Below are 22,054 nucleotides of genomic sequence, written 5' to 3'. Positions count from 1 at the left end.
CACTCATTTTTCCTCTCAGTACTGGGCCTGGTGCCTTATTGAAATGTCCTTTGCTAAAGGTTCCATTGCTTGAATCTGGTTGTGTAGTGTGTGTGTGTGTGTGTGTGTGTGTGTGTGTGTGTGTGTGTGTGTGTGTGTTGTTAGTCTATGTAATTTTGCTTTTACAATGTTGGCCGTCAGAAGGAGCCTTCTAATTTTATGCACCATGATGATAGGCCCTAGCGTTTTAATTATTTTTCATGTCGTGAGTAATTTATTATTCATTGGGTATCTTCCCTGTAAATCTTGCCCTCACTCTGTAAGATTTTTCTTTGGTGTCCAACAAAGGGTTTCATTGCAATAAGAATCAAGGTGTGTCTAAGTTCTTACCCAGAGCCCAAACAATGCCAGCCTTCCAGAGCAGCCCAGGAGTTTGGGGTGGAGAAACAGAGTCATTATAGAACATCTTCATCCCTGTGCCCAGGGAGCACCACAGTTATCATCCATGCCTTCCTGACAGGACATCTCCCAGCACATCCTGCTGCCAAGGCTAATCTGGGATCTGGAAGACCAGGACTAGAACTGACTCTCACTGGTGTTCAAGGCCAAGAGAGACTCAAGGCGATGGACTGGCTTCTCTTCAGAAATATTTGCCTTCTGATCCTCTTTATGGTAAGTGGGAAATTGAGGTCTGGGAAGAAAAGGTCCAGTTCTTGTCTTTTCTGTCCATCTTCAGCTTTCTACATGGATTTTCTTATTTTTAATCTGCTTTCTGCAAAGATCTAACAAAGTGCTCCATCTCTGTAGGTCCCAGAGACCTCTCTGTGGCATGACAAAGTAGTTGGGATGAAGAAAGAAAGACTAGGACTGAATCAGATTGACCTCACCATGACATCAAACCAGTTTTAACACTAGGGAATTTCTAAACTTCATGATTGACATAAAAAAATGTCCATTTCTTTTTTATTTGTGCTCAATTACACAGGTTGTTGATGAAGTTTTCGAGGGCTTGAAATCTGAAGGGGGCAAAAGTTGATCAAGCCCAATTCTGATAAACAGTTACTTCCCTGTGAGTTTCTTACAAAGAAGAGGACTGTCAACTGTGTCAAATTCTGTTGCAACTGCTTATGAAATATTTAAGTTACATTTAAAAAGCATCCCTACAGTCCAGGAAGAAAACATTTAAATGATTTGGCTTTTTTAAAGTAAACACTTGTGTTTTAGATATAGAATGACTTCTGTCCCACTCTGCAGTGGCCCAGGTGTGGACCACTTCCCACCATGCAAACACAGCCAGCATCTCATATTCTTGAAAGAAGGAAGACAACTACTTCTAATCCTATGTCCTTAGGGAAAGTCAAGCTCAGGATGGACAAGGAATCAAACCATTTCCAATTAGAAAATTTTGTTTGAAGAAACAATTAAAACCGTTTAGACTGGATCAAATTTAAGTCAACTAATGATCAAATGACAGAGCAAATAAGTCAAAGTACATCTTACAAATAAGATAAAGATAAGGGGAGGAAGGCATGTCCTTTGTCAAAATCAAATACCTTGTTGTCTATCAGTCTCTGAGAAATGTCTACATGTGTGCGCTGACAAAAACTTTCAAAATGACACCCTTGCTAACTCAGGCAAGGGCATTATTCTAGTTCATCAGAGCATTATTCTTAACAGTTCTATCATCCAGGCATGGCAGCCAGGCAGGGTTGAGAGGATGGGAGCACAGCACTGGCCAGTCGGCACAGTAAGTTCATTCCGGAGTGTACATTGTAAGGGACTGCAAATGTGGTACAGGTACGAACACTGCCCAGGGGCACAAAGCCCAAGCTTGAAATGAAACATGGGGAACAGTGGAAGAACATTCCATTCTCCATTTAGGAGACAGATTATTAAAACATTTCTTTAAAAAAAATTATAAAATGCCAGGTATTCATGCAGTGCCCTATTGCAATGGCCAGTTTAAAAAATAAAGTCATTTAAAAAGGGAGCTGAAAGAAAATTCCAGAAGCTACTGGGTACTTCATAGCTAGAGTCAACTGACAGTATGCTCCTCTTGCTATGCTTTTGTGGGCTGTTTTCATGCTTCCCCTGTGGTATACACAACAGGGGGTATTTCAAGATTTCAGAGGCACTCAGTCTGGCTTCTGGCTTTCTGCACAGGTATGTTTAACAATAAAAATGTTTAATTGAAGAGTTCGTTTCTTTGATCTGAAATGAGTATCATAATTCGAGTTCTCAGGCTCTCCCTTGGATAGTTTATTTATTTTTCCCATGGTAATGTTAATGGTCACTGATGCTTAATTGTTTTTCAGTTCTCAACTGAAACTGAAGTTTTTGTGATGGGCTTCGATGGTAACTGTGAAAGATGTACGCTCTTAAACATTTGCAACAGCATCCTTTAGATACCAGTTGCTAATGTCTGCAAATGGGGAGTAAAGATGTCTAGTATATATCAAGACTGAAATAACTGAGAGGATTCTATATAATATTGTGTGAAAATGCATATTCTTCCTACTTTAGTCTGCTGCCATTGATCTATGTCCTTTTTTCCCATTAACTAAATCAAAGCCTGTCTAAGACATGATTTCAGCTTACTCTAATGGGGCGTGGCAACTTCTCAGGGTTACTGATTTTGTGTCAGCTAGTTCTCAACCATAAGAAGTACTTAGGACAAGGTTCTGAGAGACAACCAATTAAAAGTACTCAAGCCTGGAGGTTTCAGTGGGGCGTTTCCTTCCATCACAAGGTGCCTTACTATCAGTCTCTCCTATGGACGCTCTTCATGTTCGTCTGCCATAAACCAGATGAGGAACAATTGACATTCACCAAAACTCGGCTGTCCCAAGTTTGAGTCATGGTTCCCTTCAAAGAGGCTGCATAGCTTTGGGAAAGCAATCTGTTCTTCCAGGGCTTTATTGTGCCCCGTGGAAACTGTGCACTTAGACATGATGTCACTAAGTTGCTTCCACAATAGAAACTCTGGACTCCTCTAATTACTACCACTAACAACTTATCCAATAGAAGTTCATGCCTGGCTATGGAGTTTGGTTTTTACAAATTTGCCTGGAGAATCGAAAGAGGTGGGCAATGCTGTAGGCTATATAAATTTTATTAGGCAGGAATCACCAGAGGCTGGACAGTTATTAAACAAATGAGACCTATATTTTATAGAGTTAATAAGATTATAAAAAGCAGTCATTGATCAGATAAGAATTTTTACCAACACATATTGACCAAGCATTCTACAAATAGTGTGTAAACATTGCAATCAAACACCCTGGTTCTTGGAAAGTAAAATATGTAGATAATGAAGCAGATGATATTATCTTACCCTAAGTTGAAAATAGGCATTAAAATTTAAAAGCGTACTTAGACGTAACCTAGCCTCATTAACTTAGTCCTCACAGTAAACAACATTATTTTGATACATAGAACCCAACCAGTCTTTTAAAAATTGGCATACAAACTATCAGAAATTTAATGATAGGTGAAAAAACACATTGTCTGATGTTGCCTTTGTGCTAAAGCCTAGAAATCATTAAATGGTTCACTTCTGGCTAACTATTACAGAAGCTATGGTGTCCTCATCACTGTGAGTAGTGATGAAACTAAATAGACTGTTGAAACTAAATCGGACTTATTTTGGTAGTGATGGTGGTGGTGATGGTATCAGAGGCTAAAGATATATATATATATATATATATAGTACATATATCTTATAAGACAATTTTATATCTTTACCTTCAAACTGTTGCATATTTTATGGCAGGAATTTTACATAAAAATGATTTTTATATCCTAACAGATAACTAATTTTGCAACCATACTATAATCACTAACTTTAAGCATATCTTTTTTCAATAATCTTCACCTAGAGAGAGAGTTGCAGGGTAAAAATTCTGTCTAATCCTTTGGACACAGTGGCCAGGCAGCCCATCTGGATCAATGAGATCTAGGTCCCTGGAAAGACCTCAGGAAAAAAACAAACGCATGGCCAGTGGGAACACATGTGAGAAACAAAACCCAGAGTTGACCTCAAACCTCTGACCTCTGGCCTCCAAACACATGAGTGCACTATGTGTATGCACACACACATGAACACATAACACAGATAGACAAAGATAAATACACAACACAGATAGACAGAGATAAATACATAACACAGATAGAGATACAGACACACACACGCACACGCACACGCACACACACCAGCTCCAAAAATATACATGGCTTTTTAGACTACAATACTTTTTATTTTGCTTCTTTGGGTTTTTTGTTTGTTTGTTTGTTTGTTTGGTGTTTTGGTAGTGGTAATTTTTTTGTTCTTTGTTGGTGGTGGTTGTGATGGTGGTTGGTTGGTTTGGTTTTGGTTTTTCGAGATAGAGTTTTTTTGTGTAGCCTTGGCTATCCTGAAACTAGCTTTGTAGATCACACTGGCCTCAAACTCACAGAGCTCCACCTGCCTCTACCTCCTAAGTGCAGGGATTAAAGTCTTGCACCACAATTGCCTGCTTTTTATTTTTACAAGATACTTGTCTTTCTTTAAGAACATCCTGCATCCTAAATACCTAGTTTTATCGTTTCTTCCTAAAGCCTAAGATCCAGGGAAAAGTTCTTTGAGATGCCATTGGACCGTTGACTGGGTGGCCATGTTTCCTCCCCGCTCCCAATGCTACTGTAGCTGGAATTCCCCACTGACGTAGACCAGCTCTGATGATAGGCTGTGAGACAGGAGTGACCGGCATAAAGCCCCAGAACATTACTTGCATGAGAAATGTTTGCCCTTCCTTTCTACCTAGAAAATTACATGGCTTACAAACGAAAAGGCCAGTACTTGATATACCTTCAATTACAAACAAAAGTAGTATAATTAGGCTTGAACTTGGCATCTCTACTATAAGCCTCGGAAGATGGTAACTGCTTTACTCAATAATTTTTATGAGCATTATTTGAGGAAGAACTGCTCATTAATAAGTTGGTCCTGGATGACTTCAAAATTGACTTCAAAAAGACAAGTCATAAAGAGGGTGGGAAAAGCCTTATTCAGTAGCTACCGCTTTAAATATAAATATAAGATACAGAATATAAGGGACTAATTTTAATACTGCAATGAGCTCAGAATATACTGCTGATGTAAAATCACCAGGTAGTCTGGGGAAAATATTGAAAGAAAACATAAGGCCCAGAAAATTTTCTGACATTTGCTAAAACAAGATAGGAATGGAATGTTGTATATCTTACTCTTCCTTTGAAATGTAACATCAGAACTAGCCATGCATGCAGGGGACTTTGCCTGTCATTTATTTTGTCAACGAAACTCGTTAGTGAATGACTAGATTCAGTTCCTAACATGAATCCCAGTCCATTCCATTAGCATATTTCCCACGCACCCACTGATAGGCAGCATTTATACAGACACTGGATTTCACAATGAGCCTGAATGCCTTAAACTGAGAAAAGGAGGAGTCGGGTCTGTAGGCTGTGGTCTGCCATGGTCACCTTACATTGGTCACCTTGCCATTTTGTCACCTTACAGCAGCAAACATCTTACACCTAACAGTGGTATTTCAAAGTAAATGCATTGCAATTAAAAAGGAGGGGAGGGAGGGGAAGGGAGGGAGGGAGGGAGGGAGGGAGGGAGGGAGGGAGGGAGGGAGAGAGGGAGAGAACTAAGCCAGCACTTATTATTCAGACTGTCTAAGACTGAATCCAATTCTTCAAGACCAAAATTCTTTTTGTTGCACAAAAATCTACTCCCTCCACACTTGGGGGATAATTCCAACCCTGGACATGCTTCTCTTATGATGTCTGATACATTCCGGTATCTGTTCTTGTTCTTTGTTGCCCCCTTTGGCCTTACCTTTCGCAGTGTTCTCATAAAATAGCACAGATGTATGGCAGACAGCATCTCATTACCCAAAATGTCTCCTTCCATAAATACAGTGAGCTATAAAACAAGGGCACCCAGAGGAGAAGGGTAGATGAAAAGCAGTCTCAGCCTGAGGCCTGCAGAAACAAACCCAGCTAGAAAGCCAGAAAGTCAGAAACAAACCCAGCTAGAAAGCCAGAAAGCTAGAAGCTAGAAAGTCTCTCCAAGTTATTTTGCTCCTTCAACAGCAGGTGCCTCTGATTCCCTTCTCTAGTGTTCTGCCATCCTGACAACTGGTTCAGCCAGTTCCCTTGTACGTGGGAGTCTTTAGGAAAGCTTTCCAGCCAAGCCACATCAGAGAAGAATGCCTGGCCCATATGTGTTCTGAAAAGGTGACTTTCCCAGGCAAGGGATTTCTCTAGTTGTCCAGGAGTTCATGGCTATAGCCCACAGCTTGACTTCCATGCAGCTCAGCTACTTGGTACAGTGTGATGAGCGTTTTCCTCTAGTGTTCCTCTAAGGAACATTCACAGATGTGACAAAGCTTAGGCCCACAGTCCCACAAGCTGAGCTCTTTCAGGGAGGTCTGAACCTCAAGGGATTGGGATTCAGAGGGAGGGATTGGCCACTGTGGCCATCATCAATAAAATTGACTGGACATAGAACCCAAGGGTACCACAGAGACCTCCATCAGACACATGAATGTTGCCAGATAAGACATCTACCCAGAGATCTGGCATTGCAGATGCCCTGACTTTATAAAAGTCAGTGGGAGAGGAGGGATGTAAAACTTATATACAAGGATCATTGGAGCTGCCATGGAGGCGGGTCATTCATCAGTTGAGGTGGGCTCTGTGGAGAGGACAAGACGCACTTATCTCTTTGAAATAAATTCCACATCTGGCTAATGTGGTAAATTTCAGTTCTTTTGATTAACCGGTACTTTTGTGTATAGAGGTACACCATACCTGCACTCTCCAATGCAGAAGGCCTCTTTCCTTCTCCCTTCCTCTTCACAGATGTGCCTAGCATCCTCTGTACCTGTGCTTTCCACATCTTGACTCTATGTAGATAAAGATCTATTTCTATCTGAAACAAGAAGAGCTATGAGACTGTCTAAGGTCACCTACTAGAACAGGAAAAAAATTCTCTTCATCTACCCCTAACTCACAGGAATTTGTCTCTGACTACAGTGCTTTGTACCAGGTCAGATTACAACTTAAGGTATGACTGCCACTATGGTCTATCAGTTCTTTACCCTTAAATCTATACTGATCTCGTAGACTTTACAGTGGCTTGGTTGCAAACGTAGGAACAGTCAGCAAGGTATTGTGATGAAATGCACAATCATGTCAAATGATCTAAGTGCAAAAATGCTTTTAAAAAAAATGTCTTCTTAGCTTTTGTGCACATGTAGATACACACATACATGCACCTTTTCCTCCAATCAACATACCCCTCTTTAAAAAAAAAAAAAAAAGTCACGCAATTCACCCTTAACAAACAGAAGGATGCACAGCAAGGCATTGTGTGAAATTGTCTGGGAAAACAGACTGGGAGATAGTCCCAGACGTGGTGGTGGCACTGATTCAAAAGACTCCGAATCTTTTGAAGAACTTTTTACAAGTAAAGTGCTTTTGAACAGTCCAGCAAAACTTGGCAGCCTGTAAGATTCGTCAGTTAAGAAGTTACTTTAAAATGGTTTCAAGGATGGATTACTTTGCAGATTCAGAATAAGTTTAAAGAATTATCTGGGTCTGGTGGCATGGGCCTGTGCTCCTGGCTACCCAGGAAACTGAGGCAGGAGAAGCATAAGTAGAAGGACCAGCTAAGCCACCTAGTGGAATGCTGTCTCAAAATAAAAAGTACAGTATATCCAGAGACAGATGTGGACACTTGCCTAGTGTCAGTCTTCAGTGATGAGAAGAGAATCTAATAACCCAGCCAAGAGAGAGTTCTAGTGATGCTGTCTACACAGCAATACTAACAAGTACCCTTGGGACTGCGCATACAAGCAAAGGATAAAGTCAAATACAGCATGGTGTGATTCTTGTTTAATTCTAATAATAGGCTTATCCAAAAACAAGTTTTGAGAAACTCCATCCATCGGTAGCAAGACAAACGTTGAGATCGGTAGCAAGATCAACTTTTAGTTTCTACCCTTAGTTCTTTCACATCAAGATCTCCATGTGTGCATATTTTCTATCAGTCACACAGCTGTTTTAGTTGTAAAGCTAATCCAGTCAGTTGGTTCATCAGTAGAAACAGGATCTGGGAGTTCAGGCGGAAACAGAAACTAAACAAATTCCAAGTCAAAGCCACTTAGTTATCTATTGTGTCTCTAATGGAGGGCAATGATTACCAAGGGACAGTGGCATTTAGAATTTACCTTTTGCAACCCTGATCTTACTATGGACAAGTTTAGCTCTCAGTCACTGTAGTAAGAACTCAGGGGGCACATCCTTCATTTCAGCTGTTGTTAAGGTTCAGGAATGAAAGTTGTGGAGGACAGCTGCCAGAGGATGGAAACAGTCAACACACACACACACACACACACACACACACACACACACTGATTGAGAGCATGGGGCACGAGTATGTTACCAAAATTCAGACAAAATTAGAGCAAGTTGATAAAAATGACATTAGATGACTGAAAAACATCTTTGGGTGTTGAATAAAAATAATCACAATCAGCAGAACAGAGCCACAATCACTTGCTGTCCCACCACTGAATAGATGCAGTGTCACCCTCGCAGGTTTGGAGGCAGGCAGAAACCAGGTGAGACTGTTCTCACTGCGAAGCGAAAATCACCGGGCGAATCGCTACTTGATTTACAAGCAGGACCCAGCTAAGACTCACTCTCGCTGCTTTCAAGTTAAATGAGACTATTGGTTGATTACAGCTCTGAAGCTCCCAGCTCAGCTTGTCTTCACCGAAGGTGGGTGGGGATGCAAGGCACTGATGCTACTGTGGTTCTGTCAGGCCTGAGACGGGGTCAGGAACAGAGGAGGGCAACTTCCAAGAACAGAACCAAGGGGGAATGAGAGACGACTGAGCAGAGAGTGTAATATGCTGAGGACGAGGACAGGAGGTTTCAAATGGGGTGGGTAGGTCCACATACGTCTGTGTTCGTGAGGCAGGCTACATGTATGTGTTCACATGTGTGTATTTGTGTGTGGTGGTTACATGTGTGTACATGTATATGTTCACGTATGTGTTTGTGTTTGAGGCTGTGTGTGTGTGTGTGAACATAAAAGTCAGAGGACAACTCCAGGTGTTGTTTAATTCCTGAAACTTTTTAAGAGACAAGATCTCTTGTTGGCCTGGAATTCACCAGGTAGCTATGTTAGCTGGCCAACAAGTTTCTAGGTTTCCACCTGTCTCGACCACCCATGTCACCACCCATGGAATTACAAGCCTACACCACTATACCTGGCTTGTAACATAGGCTTTGACGTGGAATTGAGCACAGGTTCTCGTACTTGGGAGGCAAGAGACTTCGCCACAGAGCCATCTCCCCAAAATTGTCTAGGTAATGATCTCACAGGCTCATTGACCAAATATTACTGAGGTGGGAATTGGATGTTAGATTTAGTCTGCAGTCCTCACTGTGGAGTGTACATGGTTCTCACTCTAATTTCCCACTGACCAAAATGAACAAGTGATCTGTAAGGTAGCCACCAAAGCAGATCACTGTATTCACTAACACAGGACCTTATGACAATAATCACTGAGTACAAACAGCAAAGTGTAAAATTATATGTATAGTTTCTTCCAATCAAAGCAACTACAACTATATACTTAAGTATTTGCAAAAAATCAAAGAGAATTTTTGCTCTCTGAATAGTAAGATTCTGTTTGATTTCTTTCCTTTACCTTCCACAAGGATCTGCTTTTCAAAAAATAAAATAAAATAAAATAAACTCTAACCTTGAATCAAGACCATAATTATAAAATAGTACATTCTGTGCAACCAAAGCATAATATCTTCCATCAAATACTGATCTTCCTTCACAGGCTTAGCCACTTTATTAACATCTAATGAGAGTCCACATACAAGAGACAGTGAAAAAAAGGAGACTCAATCCCCACTGGCAGATTTCTAATTTGCTGTTGCCATTCCGGATTTTAAGACCCATTTTGCCCTATGTCTCCCTGCACTCACTCTCATCTGTCAGAATCTTGTCTGTGTCCATGGCAGGTGTCCCACCTGCTTTCAGTTCTTGAGATCCTCTTCTATCTGTAGTTCATGATAGCATCTTATCATCACCCCAAGTCTTCACAGCACCCTCAGATTGTCAACTTCTTCTGGACAAGACACAAAGAAATTGCTCATTCTGTTTTTCCCATCCCAATATGTCTATAGACTCTTCATCAGCTATGGAATAGTGCTCTTATTTCTGTTTCTCTCGTGTGTGTGTGTGTGTGTGTGTGTGTGTGTGTGTGTGTGCGCGCGCACATGAATGGAGATCAAAGGTTAAAATTTCTATTTTAAAATTTCTATTTTTTTTTTCAAATTAAGTCTTTCATTGAACCTGAAGCTTTCTTTTTGCCTAGATTGGTTGGCCAACAGGCCCAGGAATTTAGATCAACCACCCTAGAACTACAGATACACACCACTGTGTCTAGCTTTTACAGGAATGTGGGCAGGACCTCATCCTTGCATAGAAAGCATTTTACCTGCTGAGCCATATCCTTATCCCAAGAGTTATCTTTTCGTACTCTTATAAAGTTCAAAAGGATTTTAAGGACAAAAAAAAACATCGTATTGCTTATCTTCTTCTACCAATTGTATTTTGCATTATTAATTGTATATATACATAAGAAATGGTATAGGACTATCATAGTTCTATAATTCTGCTTCCTCTAGATTACACAAATGTATGCTAATGCTTTACTTTCTATTACAGGTGATGCTGGGAGTAAACAGTGAATTTATCGTTGAGGTAATGTGTAACAGCTATCTTCTCTACTTAAAATGAAAAGAAACTTAGATGGTAAAGCACATCATGTATTATAACTTGAAATATTAGGGGCTGTAGTTATCTTGACAAAAGTAAAAGACAGAACCTGAACCAAACTGCAATAGCAATAGGAGACCTGTGGCTCTTGATCTCTCTGCCTGTAAGGTGTGGTTTCCAAAGCTTGTCTTAGCAACTTCTACTCTTCAAACATGCTAGTAGCCTATGTACACGTTTGGCAGCCTATAGCAAAGCAAATGAAAGATGCCCCTGATGATCTGTAAATGAAAGAAATGTGCAGAGTTAAAAATGTATAAATGGGGTCTTCTAGAGACATGAGACCATTCCAGCACAGTTGGGGCTGGGGAGGTTCTGTCTGTCCAGAGTTATAAATTAGAAAACTCAATTCCTTTGTTCCTCAATTTATCATTTCCTCTGGACACATTGTGTAATGTTAAGCAATTGTTTAAGTACACGGTCCTCTAACACTATAAGAAACATGAATCAATTTTGCTTTAGGTAAAAGAATTAGACACTGAAAATGGCACCACGACCTGGCAGACTGTCAGAAGACAGAAGCGGGAGTGGATCAAGTTTGCTGCAGCCTGTCGGGAGGGCGAGGACAACTCCAAGAGGAATCCGATAGCCAGAGTGAGTAATGGAGGCAGCAGGGGTAGCCTGAGTTCATCGCAGCTTCATCCATTTGCATTGGGAAAGCTCTGGAGTATTTCAAGTCCTTGCAACCTTCAGCAGCCCACGGAGATTTTTTTTTAAGGATGGCTTGCTGTCATTGGCCTGTGCTGCTCAGATGTTATTTTTTCAATGTGTATGCATGTGGTGTGTGCGTGTGCAGATGCACTTACGTGTATGGGCACATGCATCTGTATGAAAGTATCTGTGAGGGACATTTGATGACCTCAGCTGAGTGCCTCAGAGCTGTTTACTCACCTCATTCTCACTGACCTGAAGCTCACCAACTAGGTTAGGCTGGGTGGCCAGTGAGCCCAGGGAGCTACCTGCCTCCTCTTGCAGCACACCTGGATTACAAGCACACGCTACCGTGCCCAGGCTTCTTTAATGTGGGTTCTGGGGATCAAACACTGGGCCTCATGCTTACAAGGCAAGCACTTGACTGACCAAGACAGAGTCCCATCCCTAGGACACTATTAAATATCCCAAGCTGAAGATCAATACACAACAGAAAGTTTACGGTGAGTTATTCTGAGACTTGGATCTCCAGCATGAGTGGATGGAGCAGTCTCCTGGGCTCTGCTCTTTGTGCCCTGCACATGTCACAAGTTTGTGACAGTGACAAGACCGACTCCAAAACAATTGTATAAAGTAAAGATGCTGCTGCAGATGCAAACCAAATCTCTAAGCCCTGAAACTAGGAGTGTTTTTATAAAGAAGATTTCAGTTACATTTGTGTGCGAGGGAGGGATGGGAAAAAGAGTATGACAGAAAGAACGTGTGTGTGTGTGTGTGTGTGTGTGTGTGTGTGTGTGTGTGTGTGAGAGAGAGAGAGAGAGAGGGGGGGGAAGGAAAGAGAGAGAGAGAGAGAGAGAGAGAGAGAGAGAGAGAGAGAGAGAGAGAGAGAGAGAATGTGACAAAGAACAACTTGTGGGAGTCTCTCCTTCCATCAGGTGGGATTTGAGGCTCAAACTCAGCTTCACCAGGCTTGGCAGCAAATGCGTTTACCCAGGGAGCAATCTCATCGGCCGTAAAAGCTAAGAGTCCGAGCAGGCATTCACAAGCAAAGGCTAGCAATGAGAAAGAAATGGTATAAGAAGAACACGCACTTACTCGGTCCTTGAAAAGTTGGAGGCCACTTAATTCTGGGCATCTTGATCCTGGCCCTTCACTGAAATCAAGGAGGGTTGTCCACCAAATCCCTTTACAGCTTTAGGCTGAAAACAAAGCAAGTGTCTGCAAAGGTGACGCACTGTGTTCAAGAAAGTGACACGTGCTTTCGCCGACATCCAGATTTGAGGAAAACTTTTTTTTTTGGATATTTTATTTACATTTCATATGCCATCCCCTTTTCCCATCCCCCCCTTAGAAAACCCCTATCCCATGCCCCCTTTTCCTTTTTTGCACTTATACATTTTTTAAAAAATGTTAATCAAAGGCTTTATAAGTTTGGTAATGCTCAATCAGAGGTGTAACCCACTACTCAACCTAGATATATCAACTATCTTTGACTGGTGGAGATACATGAACATCTACCTCCCTGTCTCCCCCCTCTTTCTCTCTCTCATCACCTAGCTTCTCCTCTGCTTCTTCTCCTCCTCTTCTTACTCCTTTTGAGGAAAACTTTAAGATATTGTTTCCATTACTCTTCCTGAGTTACAGAGCTGTTATCCCTGTTGTATTTTCCCTGGGAGACTTGCTAGGCTTTCTCCTAAATAGAAAAGATCTTTAGAATTGAGCTAACCAATGATGTATTTCCAGCTTCTTTGAATTGTGTTGATTAGGTAGTAAATCTTAGGAGTTTAACACATATTCTCTTCTGCTGTATAGAGGTAAGATTCCAAAATATTAACAGCTTAAATTTGTGATCAATGGAAATAAAACTATTAAAGCAAAACCCACACGGCAGGTTTATATATGCAAGCACACATATGTATTTGTATATACCTTTGAGTTCTGGCCCTACGTGAAACCAGGCATGCTGTTTCATGCCTGTGATTTCAGCTCTGGAGGGACTGAAGGGAAAGGGACCAGAATGCATGATCATCTTCAGCAAGGTTGATGTCCACCTAGGCTGCTTCAAATATAAAAGCAAGGGAGGCAGGCTGCAGAGATGGCTCGGAGATTAATAATGCATACTGTTCTTGTGGAGGACTTGAATTCAGTTCTCAACATCTATTTCAGATGGCTTGCACTTGCCTCTAATTCCAGCTCCAGGAGGGTCTGATGCCTATGGCCTCTAAGGGCACCTGCATTCATACACATAAACACACACACACACACACACACACACACACACACACACAATCCTACAATGAGCCTATGAGGTAATGTTACTTTGTTCACCATAGTATGAAGCTTGGAGAGGCCCAGTTGTGATGTTCCATCTCAAACTACACTGCACCTAAATTAGGTCCCAACCCTAGCCATCTCTCTTGTAGATTAGATCAGACTGTGAAGTGAGCCAGAGGATAACTTACCGAATCTCTGGAGCGGGGATTGATCGGCCACCTTATGGAGTGTTCACCATCAACCCTCGGACTGGAGAAATCAACATTACCTCAGTGGTAGACAGAGAGATAACCCCACTGTTCCTGGTAAGTCCTGGACATAGATTTTTATTAACTTTTTAAATTTTTTCCCTCCTTTAAAAAAAAAGAAAATGAATTAAGTCTGTGGATTGATTAAAAATAAAATAATAGATTGAAGGGTTTGAAAGAATAGTCTGAAGGAGACAAGTTGGTGTCCCATGTACTACACCTGTTTATGGACAAGTTCCAATGACATTTCAATAGCTAGGCTCCAGTATAATCTGAATTATATCTTATATTCTGAGAAATATTATTTCTTGGAATGTTGGTCATATGTTTTCAAATGTGTTGCTAATTAAGTAGAGAAAGACAGCTTTGCTCTGCTTTGCCCAGATCCATTGCCGCGCTCTCAACTCCCGAGGAGAAGACTTGGAGAAACCGCTGGAGCTCAGAGTGAAAGTCATGGATGTGAACGACAACCCCCCAGTCTTCACTCAGAATGTATACACAGCCAACATTGAAGAGAACAGCGACGCCAGTGAGTGTGCACCGTCCCTTTACTGCACTGTCTGTTCACTTCCTCCTCAAAAGCCTGGGAAGACTGACATACTGGCTTACTCAACTTTCAGAAAAAGCCAAGTTCCATTTTGAATAAACCCCAAACATTCTAATGTTTAGAAATAGAAAAATATATAGTTAAAATTCTAAATAGACTCTTATTCATAGATGATTCTTACATATGCAGTTGAGCCAGTGTTCAGCATCATTCTCAGAAATGGGTGGATTGACTTACTCTGAAGAAATAAACTGAGAAAACCAAAAACCACAACAGACTCCATTCTGGTCTATGGCTCAAAAGGTCACAGCTGAACCCTCATAGAGAGTAACGGTGCCAGAGGCATTCTCTCCATCGGAGCCACCACTGCAAGCAATCATGTGTTCAGACAGCAAGAAACATTCTGTTCTCTCTATATATTTTTCTGTCTTTCTCTATCTATCTGTGTTTCTATGTGCTCTCTCTCTGTGTCTCTCTCTCTGTCTCTGTCTCTCTCTCTCTCTCTCTCTGCCTTTTCTCCCACTTCTTTCATCCTGCTTAATTCCAAGTCTAGTGCCTCCCCATGTTCTCTTTGTCTTACTTTTATTTCCTTCTTACTCTTATGCTTCTTTGCTGCTGCTACCTTCCCCTTTCTCTCCTCCCTCTCTACCTACTTTCATCTCTTTCTGATCCTCAGATATTCCTTTACTTTTCAGTTCTGCATCTCACATTATACCTTGAAAGACATTCCAGAGGCAATAATAGCAAAATTGAAAAAGAAAAACACACATGTTTGGAACATACAGAATAAGAAGGCTTGGAAAGGCAGAAAGATTTTGTCTAAGGGACACAAGAGAGATGATTGGGGGCAGGGATGTGGTGACTCTGGCCTTACCTTCTTCTCGGAGCAGCCTTGGTGAGGGAAAAGGAAAAAACCACACCCACTTCAATGCTATTTCCTCCTCCTCCTCCTCCTCTTCTTCCTCCCCTCCTCTTTCCCCTCCCCTTCCTCCTCCTCCTCTTCTTCCTCCTATGAGCACAGCATCAATACAATCACCTTCAGGACCAGGACACACCTTCATAAGCTCCAAACTCCTGGTGCCCCCATTTTTTTCTGTTTAATCGCACCAAGATTCCCTGCAATAGGGTCTTCACTTTGAGGTCAGGGAGATGAAATATTGGCCAACTCTGGAAAATCAACCTTGCAAATGGATGTTGCCAGTGGGGGTAGTCCATGGGGTCTGTTCTTTCTCTGCATGAATAATTTTAAAATTTTATATTTCCCTGATCAATTTCTCATTTTGATAACTACATAACTTTTACTTTGATAAATTATCTTCTAGTGCAAACACTAATAATTCTGCTATAAGTGACAATTAGCAATATACACATTTACCAGGTGTGATAGCATGCTCCTTTGATCCAAGCACTCCAAGGGCAAAGGTAGATAGACACACCTGCGAGTTTGGGGCCAGCCTGGTCTACAGAGATACCCTGTCTCAAAGAGATAAGAAATAAATGTTTGTGATGTCGAATTTAACTAAGTTATCAACTTCTTAATTAAACAATAGAAAATAATTTCACAAGCCCATGGTAAAAAACAAATCTGATCAAATCACTTCCGTTGGCTTTATGACCCTCCACTGAACTTTTTCATATATTAAAGGATACCAGGTTGCTACTAATTTATCATTAACAGAATAAAAAAATAGACTGTCAAGAATTTCATGTTGGCTACTGTTATTTTTGTATCTACTGAGGCGGGTGATGCAACTCCCTGCTGTAAGCTACAGTAACATACTCTCAAGGAATTCGGGAAAATTCAAGGAAAGACCGGCCACTCTCTTTTTATACCTAATGCCTAGAAGGATTGATTCTAGTATTCTAGCATTGATTCCAACCATTCTCTGCCTCCATCCTTATAGATGCATTGGTGGTAAAGTTAAGTGCCACAGATGCAGATGAAGACAACCACTTGAATTCTAAAATTGCATACAAGATCATCTCCCAGGAGCCTGCTGGTGCACCCATGTTCATGGTGAACAGGTACACTGGAGAAGTCCGCACAATGTCCAGTTTCCTTGACAGAGAGGTAAAGCCTGCTATGAATGAATGGTTTTGTAAAGACAAAGATGAAATAATTTGTGCATGACCTTAGTCCAGTGCACAGGAGGGAAGGAAAAATACTCTAGTCATTCTAATGAAAACTAAATGGTCAGTGATACAGATTTTGTTTTATGCACCTATTAAAAACAAATAATGGCAATGGGTTGTGTTAGAGCCACAAGACCTAAGCCTTCTGATTTTCTGTCATTCTAATTAAGCAACACAGTATGTACAATCTACTGGTGAGAGGCTCCGATCGGGATGGAGCCACAGATGGGCTGTCCTCTGAATGTGACTGCAGAATCAAGATTTTGGATGTCAATGATAATTTCCCCATCTTGGAGAAAACCTCAGTAAGTCATTATTCTGATGATTTTTCTTCCTTGTCAGTAATCAGTTTGCCCTTATGCTTACTCAGAAGCCTGTCTGTTACACCATGGGTGCACTCAGCTTTATTATATAAACTTTAGCATTTCTTTATTTTTAACTTTAGCATTTCTTATGAATGTTAACATACCTATCTGTTTGTCATTTTATTTTTTAACATTTTATATTTTACTTTAAAATATTTTGTTTTATTTTTAACAACCTTTAAATTTCATTTTTATTTCTATCTGCATTGGTGTTTTGCTTGCAAGTATGTCTGTGTGAGGGTGTCAGATTCCCAGGAACTAAAGTTACAGACAGTTGTGAGCTACCATGTGGATGCTGGGAATTGAACCTGGGTCCTCTGGATGAGTAGTCAGTGCTCTTAACTGCTGCGCCACTTCTCCAGCCCTATCTTTTTATTTTTATTTTATTTATATTTATTTACTCTATTTCTCTCTTTCTCTCTCTCTCTCTCTCTCTCTCTCTCTCTCTCTCTCTCTCTCTCTGTGTGTGTGTGTGTGTGTGTGTGTGTGTGTGTGTGTGTGTGTGTGTGTGTGATGTGTCAGCACACACAAGCTATGGTGCACATGTAGAAATCAGAGGACAACTTTCAAGAATTGGGTCTCTTCTTACACCACATAGGTCCCAAGGTTCAAACTCTGGTTATAATGAGTCTTGGCAGGAAGTGTCTGAACCCACTAAGCAATCTTTCCTGCGCCTATATATTTATCTTTGACTCACTGTTCCAAGCAAACTTCTAGAAAACCAGTCTCCTCCATATATGCTACTCACAGATACGTGGGAAATTTGCTGATCCAATGAAACAATAGTAGCATTTTTGTATAGGCATCGCAAGTTGCTGAGTTAATTATACTGGAGTCCCAGACATCCTCAACTCCCTTTCTCACCTCCATCACAAAGCATCATAAAGCTGGGACTAGGGATGTAGTGCAGTTGCCAGAATGGTTGCCTAGCAACAGTGCTGTGGAGCATACCTGCAATCACAGCTCTTGGGAGGTAAAAGCAAGAGGAGCACAAGTTCAAGGTCACTGTCAACTACATAACAAATTCAAGAGCAGCCTGGGCTATGTGAGACCTTAAGTTAAAAAAAAATTTTACAAAATCCAAATAACAGAGACAGGAATGGCTTATCATCTATTTTAGTAAAAATACTTCTCCTTTTTCTTCTTCTTTTTCTTCTTCTTCTTCTTCTTCTTCTTCTTCTTCTTCTTCTTCTTCTCCTTCTCCTTCTCCTTCTCCTTCTCCTCCTCCTCCTCCTCCTCCTCCTCCTCCTCCTCCTCCTCCTCCTCCTCCTCCTCCTCTTCTTCTTCTTCTTCTTCTTCTTCTTCTTCTTCTTCTTCTTCCTCTCTCTCTCTCTCTCTCTCTCTCTCTCTCTCTCTCTCTCTCTCTTCCTCTTCCTCTTCCTTCTTCCTTCTTCTCCCATGTTGTCTCTCACTACCTTATGCTGGAACAGTGAAGTGATGAGCAGTGCCCCTGAAGAGTTTGTGATCCACAAAGTGCAATGTTTACTATTTGGCCATTAACAGATTATTTTAAAATAGTCATTATTTATTTAAAAGAGAAAAGTAAGTCAAAATAAATATGAAAAAATGAAGCAGCAATGGAATTTTGATTTCACATGTAGCATATGAAAACATATTTTATTATCTTACAATCTTGTTGTTATATTCATGACTGAATAGATGCCATTTTAAAATGATACAAAAATCACTGGCATAGTTAGCTGTATTTTAGAGGATAATCATATGACAGTAAATGTCTTTATTCCTTTGCAAATCCATGACATGGACTTGACCTATTTATTTCAGTACTCAGCAAGTATTGAAGAAAATTGTTTGAGCTCAGAACTGATACGACTACAAGCAATCGATCTCGATGAAGAAGGCACTGATAACTGGTTGGCACAATACTCCATCCTTTCTGGCAATGATGGGAAATGGTTTGAAATCCAAACAGATCGAAAAACCAATGAAGGCATCTTGAAATTGGTCAAGGTAAGCATGGGATCCATAAGGTTCCTTCCAAAGAAGATGCGAGTGATCCTTAAGTTGAGAGTATGCCTTCAGAAAGTACTTCAGAGACTGAATGCCCTTCATATTCATGAGTTTCCTGGACTGTGATGAAGGAGTCTTCCTGGCCAGCAACACAATATTTATTAGCAAGAAAGCTAAAGCTATATTGTACTCATAGTGCTCAATATCTCACTGAGAAAATAAGGAAAGTACCCTAAAAGTAGTAGGTCCATTACAACAAATAGTGATGCCAGGGTATAATGTAAAGCCCATCAAGGAGTGAAATACTGGTGAGATGGGAGAAGGTGAGATCTTTCTGAACCAGGTTTGTCGGAAAAGGCATCATGCAATGAGCAGAGAAACTAGGGCCCTCTCAATGGGGTTGTTGATGTAATAACAAAAGGAGAAAACCCTAGTCTTTACTAAGCAATTGCAATATTCTACACCAGCTATCATGCAATAAAGTCCTTCTGTAGAAAGGCTCTGCACACAGACCCTCCTTTAACTCACACCACTCGGGGAAGAAAAGCTGTGATTCCTTTTTAAAGAAAATGAGACAAAATAAAAGACTGAATTGCCTCAGTTCTCCTGAGTGGCAAATGACAAAAATGGGATCCAACCAGGTCTGTGAGATCCCAGTCTGGAGATAGTAATCCTGAACTCAATAAAGACCCAGCATTGTTTGTGTTAGCGTCCATAACAGTGTCTCACAGACAGTGCCCAGCACTCCTTGTTTCTACCACGGCCTGAGCAGTAGTGCCCTTTCATGTCGCCACATCAGTCACTCTAGATCAAAAGACCAAACTTATCTTTCATCTGTGAAACTCAGTTCAAAGGTGACTATTTCTCAGAGGGTGGTGTTTACTTGAGTGTGCCTAACAAAGAAGCCATCCTATTGACCAGACCCAGTACAACTAAGTTACAGTATTGGGCAGATGGTAATAGCACTATTTCTTAGAATTGTTTGCATCATCTCAATGATTATACGTTTGCCTACATCCTAGATATTGTCTCCTTTATTCTGTCATTACTACTTTAAAGAGAGTCTCAGATGTGAATTCTACAATAAGAGGTCTGAGCCCTACTCAGTCAATAATTATAGGTGATTTTTGATCCATTCTAGATTTACTTTTTATTTTTTATTTAAAAAAGTGTCATTTTTATTTTTAAAAATGTTTCATATAAATAGATGAAAATTCTAAAATAATCTCAATTTTAAGCCATGGGCTTCAGAATTGGACTTATAGCCCAGTGGTAGAGCCCCCATCTAGCATGTTCAAGACCCTGGGTGGGTTCCATTCCCACCATCATAACAAAAAATATAAACAAATAACAAGTGAACCTATAAATTTAACTGACCTACACATGCACAAAAGGCTTAAGTGATCACATGCATAAAAAAAAAAAACTTATGAAACTAAAATTATCTCAATTTAAAAATCAGAATTGCACAATTCCAGGACTGTGCTCTAGTGTATAGCCTCCTCCTCATGTTTCTTATTCTATCTAAAGGAAACACTGGGCTGGGGAGATGGCACAGCGGGTAAAGTACTTGCCATAAAACATGAGAACCAAAGTTCAAATCCTCAGAACCCAGGAAAAAAGTCATTTGGTCACGGGGACCATCTGTAACCCAAGTGCACAGGAAACAGAAACTGGGTATCCTCAAGGCAAGCTTGTTAACCAGACCAGCCAAACATTTTACTTTCAGAGAGAGACTGTATTTCAATATATAAGGTGGAGCACCATTGAGAAAGACACCCAGCATCAGCCTCAGGCTTCCATATGCACACACATATGTGTGTGTACCTACGATACTCCTGAAAACATACTTAAACACATCTATATAAGACACACCCTCATCCTCCTCCCAAAGAAAGAACCCTTTACTAGTTCAAAGCTGTTTGTTTCTGTCCATCATTTCAGATGCTGGATTATGAACAGGAACCTAACATTTACCTCAGCATTGGAGTTAGAAACCAAGCTGAGTTCCACCACTCAGTGGCATCTCAATTCCAAATGCACTCTACCCCCGTGAGAATCCAGGTTGTGAACGTGAGGGAAGGACCCACCTTTCGCCCAAGTTCCATGACATTTAATCTACGAGGAGGAATGAGGGGAGCCTCCTTAACGAACTATGTGCTTGGCACATACACAGCCATCGATATTGACACGGGAAACACTGCAACAAATGTCAGGTATGGCAAGCACTTGTTCAGACTTGTGTGCCACTGTTCGTTCATGTGGTGTGTGCTGCAAAATTTGTGTAGTATTTGAAGGAAAGAGAGTTTTTCTCTTGTTGCTGTTTTAGGGAGCATGACAGCATTTGGCATTTTCTTGGAATTTAATAACACGCTAGTGGGAGCTCTGGTTAGTTATAGAGCCAATGCATCTGGGAAATGATTGCAACTACCAACATTGCCATGAGCCGCTCTTTGATCCTTTGAGCTCAGCTGTACTACCCTGAACTAAGCCTGAGTAGGTTATATTGTAGCCAGTGACACACCATAAAGAATGAGTCACTACCTGCTTCCATAAAACTTGTGGCTATCTTTGAGAGGACTTTCAACTATCTGCTTGACCTAAAAGGGGGAAAAAAGAAAGAGTGAAAGAGGCTGAGACACCGGTGCTTCAGAAATATGTGAGCATGACGAGCCAAAACAAGAAAAGAGAACAGTACACACATTAGGGGCACTGGGCACAGAAACTGTACACAAAAGATGCTAGAAATTACTAAAACGGTCTTCTCTTCACCCTTTTCATCCGTCTCCTCTTCTTCCTTCTCAGTACATGTAGCGTGAACAAAGTCTATAAATGTAATAATCTAATTGGCTTTGAGGAAAACTCTGAAGTCTGCTCACATGAGGAAATGACAGAGAGGAACTGTGGGTGCTTGATCTCACCTGCTGGAGACCCCAATGTTCTTCCAATCAGCTTAAGTCCTTCAGCTCCTTATCCATAACAAGACCCAGAC

At 40.9% G+C, this 22,054-nt stretch overlaps 1 protein-coding gene across 1 annotated transcript in view; it reads left to right on the top strand.

Moving 5' to 3' along the window:
- Positions 1-10,744: 10,744 nt before the first annotated feature.
- Dsg4 (desmoglein 4) overlaps positions 10,745-22,054 on the top strand; it is a 28,387-nt gene continuing 17,077 nt past the window's right edge. The window contains exons 1-8 of the mRNA XM_034518428.2: positions 10,745-10,801; positions 11,336-11,467; positions 13,948-14,103; positions 14,431-14,575; positions 16,498-16,664; positions 16,897-17,031; positions 18,877-19,062; positions 21,007-21,278. Of these exons, the coding sequence (XP_034374319.2) occupies positions 10,745-10,801; positions 11,336-11,467; positions 13,948-14,103; positions 14,431-14,575; positions 16,498-16,664; positions 16,897-17,031; positions 18,877-19,062; positions 21,007-21,278 (1,250 nt within the window). The remainder of the gene's footprint in view (positions 10,802-11,335; positions 11,468-13,947; positions 14,104-14,430; positions 14,576-16,497; positions 16,665-16,896; positions 17,032-18,876; positions 19,063-21,006; positions 21,279-22,054) is intronic.

Source organism: Arvicanthis niloticus, chromosome 14, assembly GCF_011762505.2.
Source record: "Arvicanthis niloticus isolate mArvNil1 chromosome 14, mArvNil1.pat.X, whole genome shotgun sequence".
NCBI classification, from domain to species: domain Eukaryota; kingdom Metazoa; phylum Chordata; class Mammalia; order Rodentia; family Muridae; genus Arvicanthis; species Arvicanthis niloticus.
The sequence above is the reverse complement of the archived record's forward strand: the minus strand, read 5'-3'. Positions and strand labels throughout refer to the sequence as shown.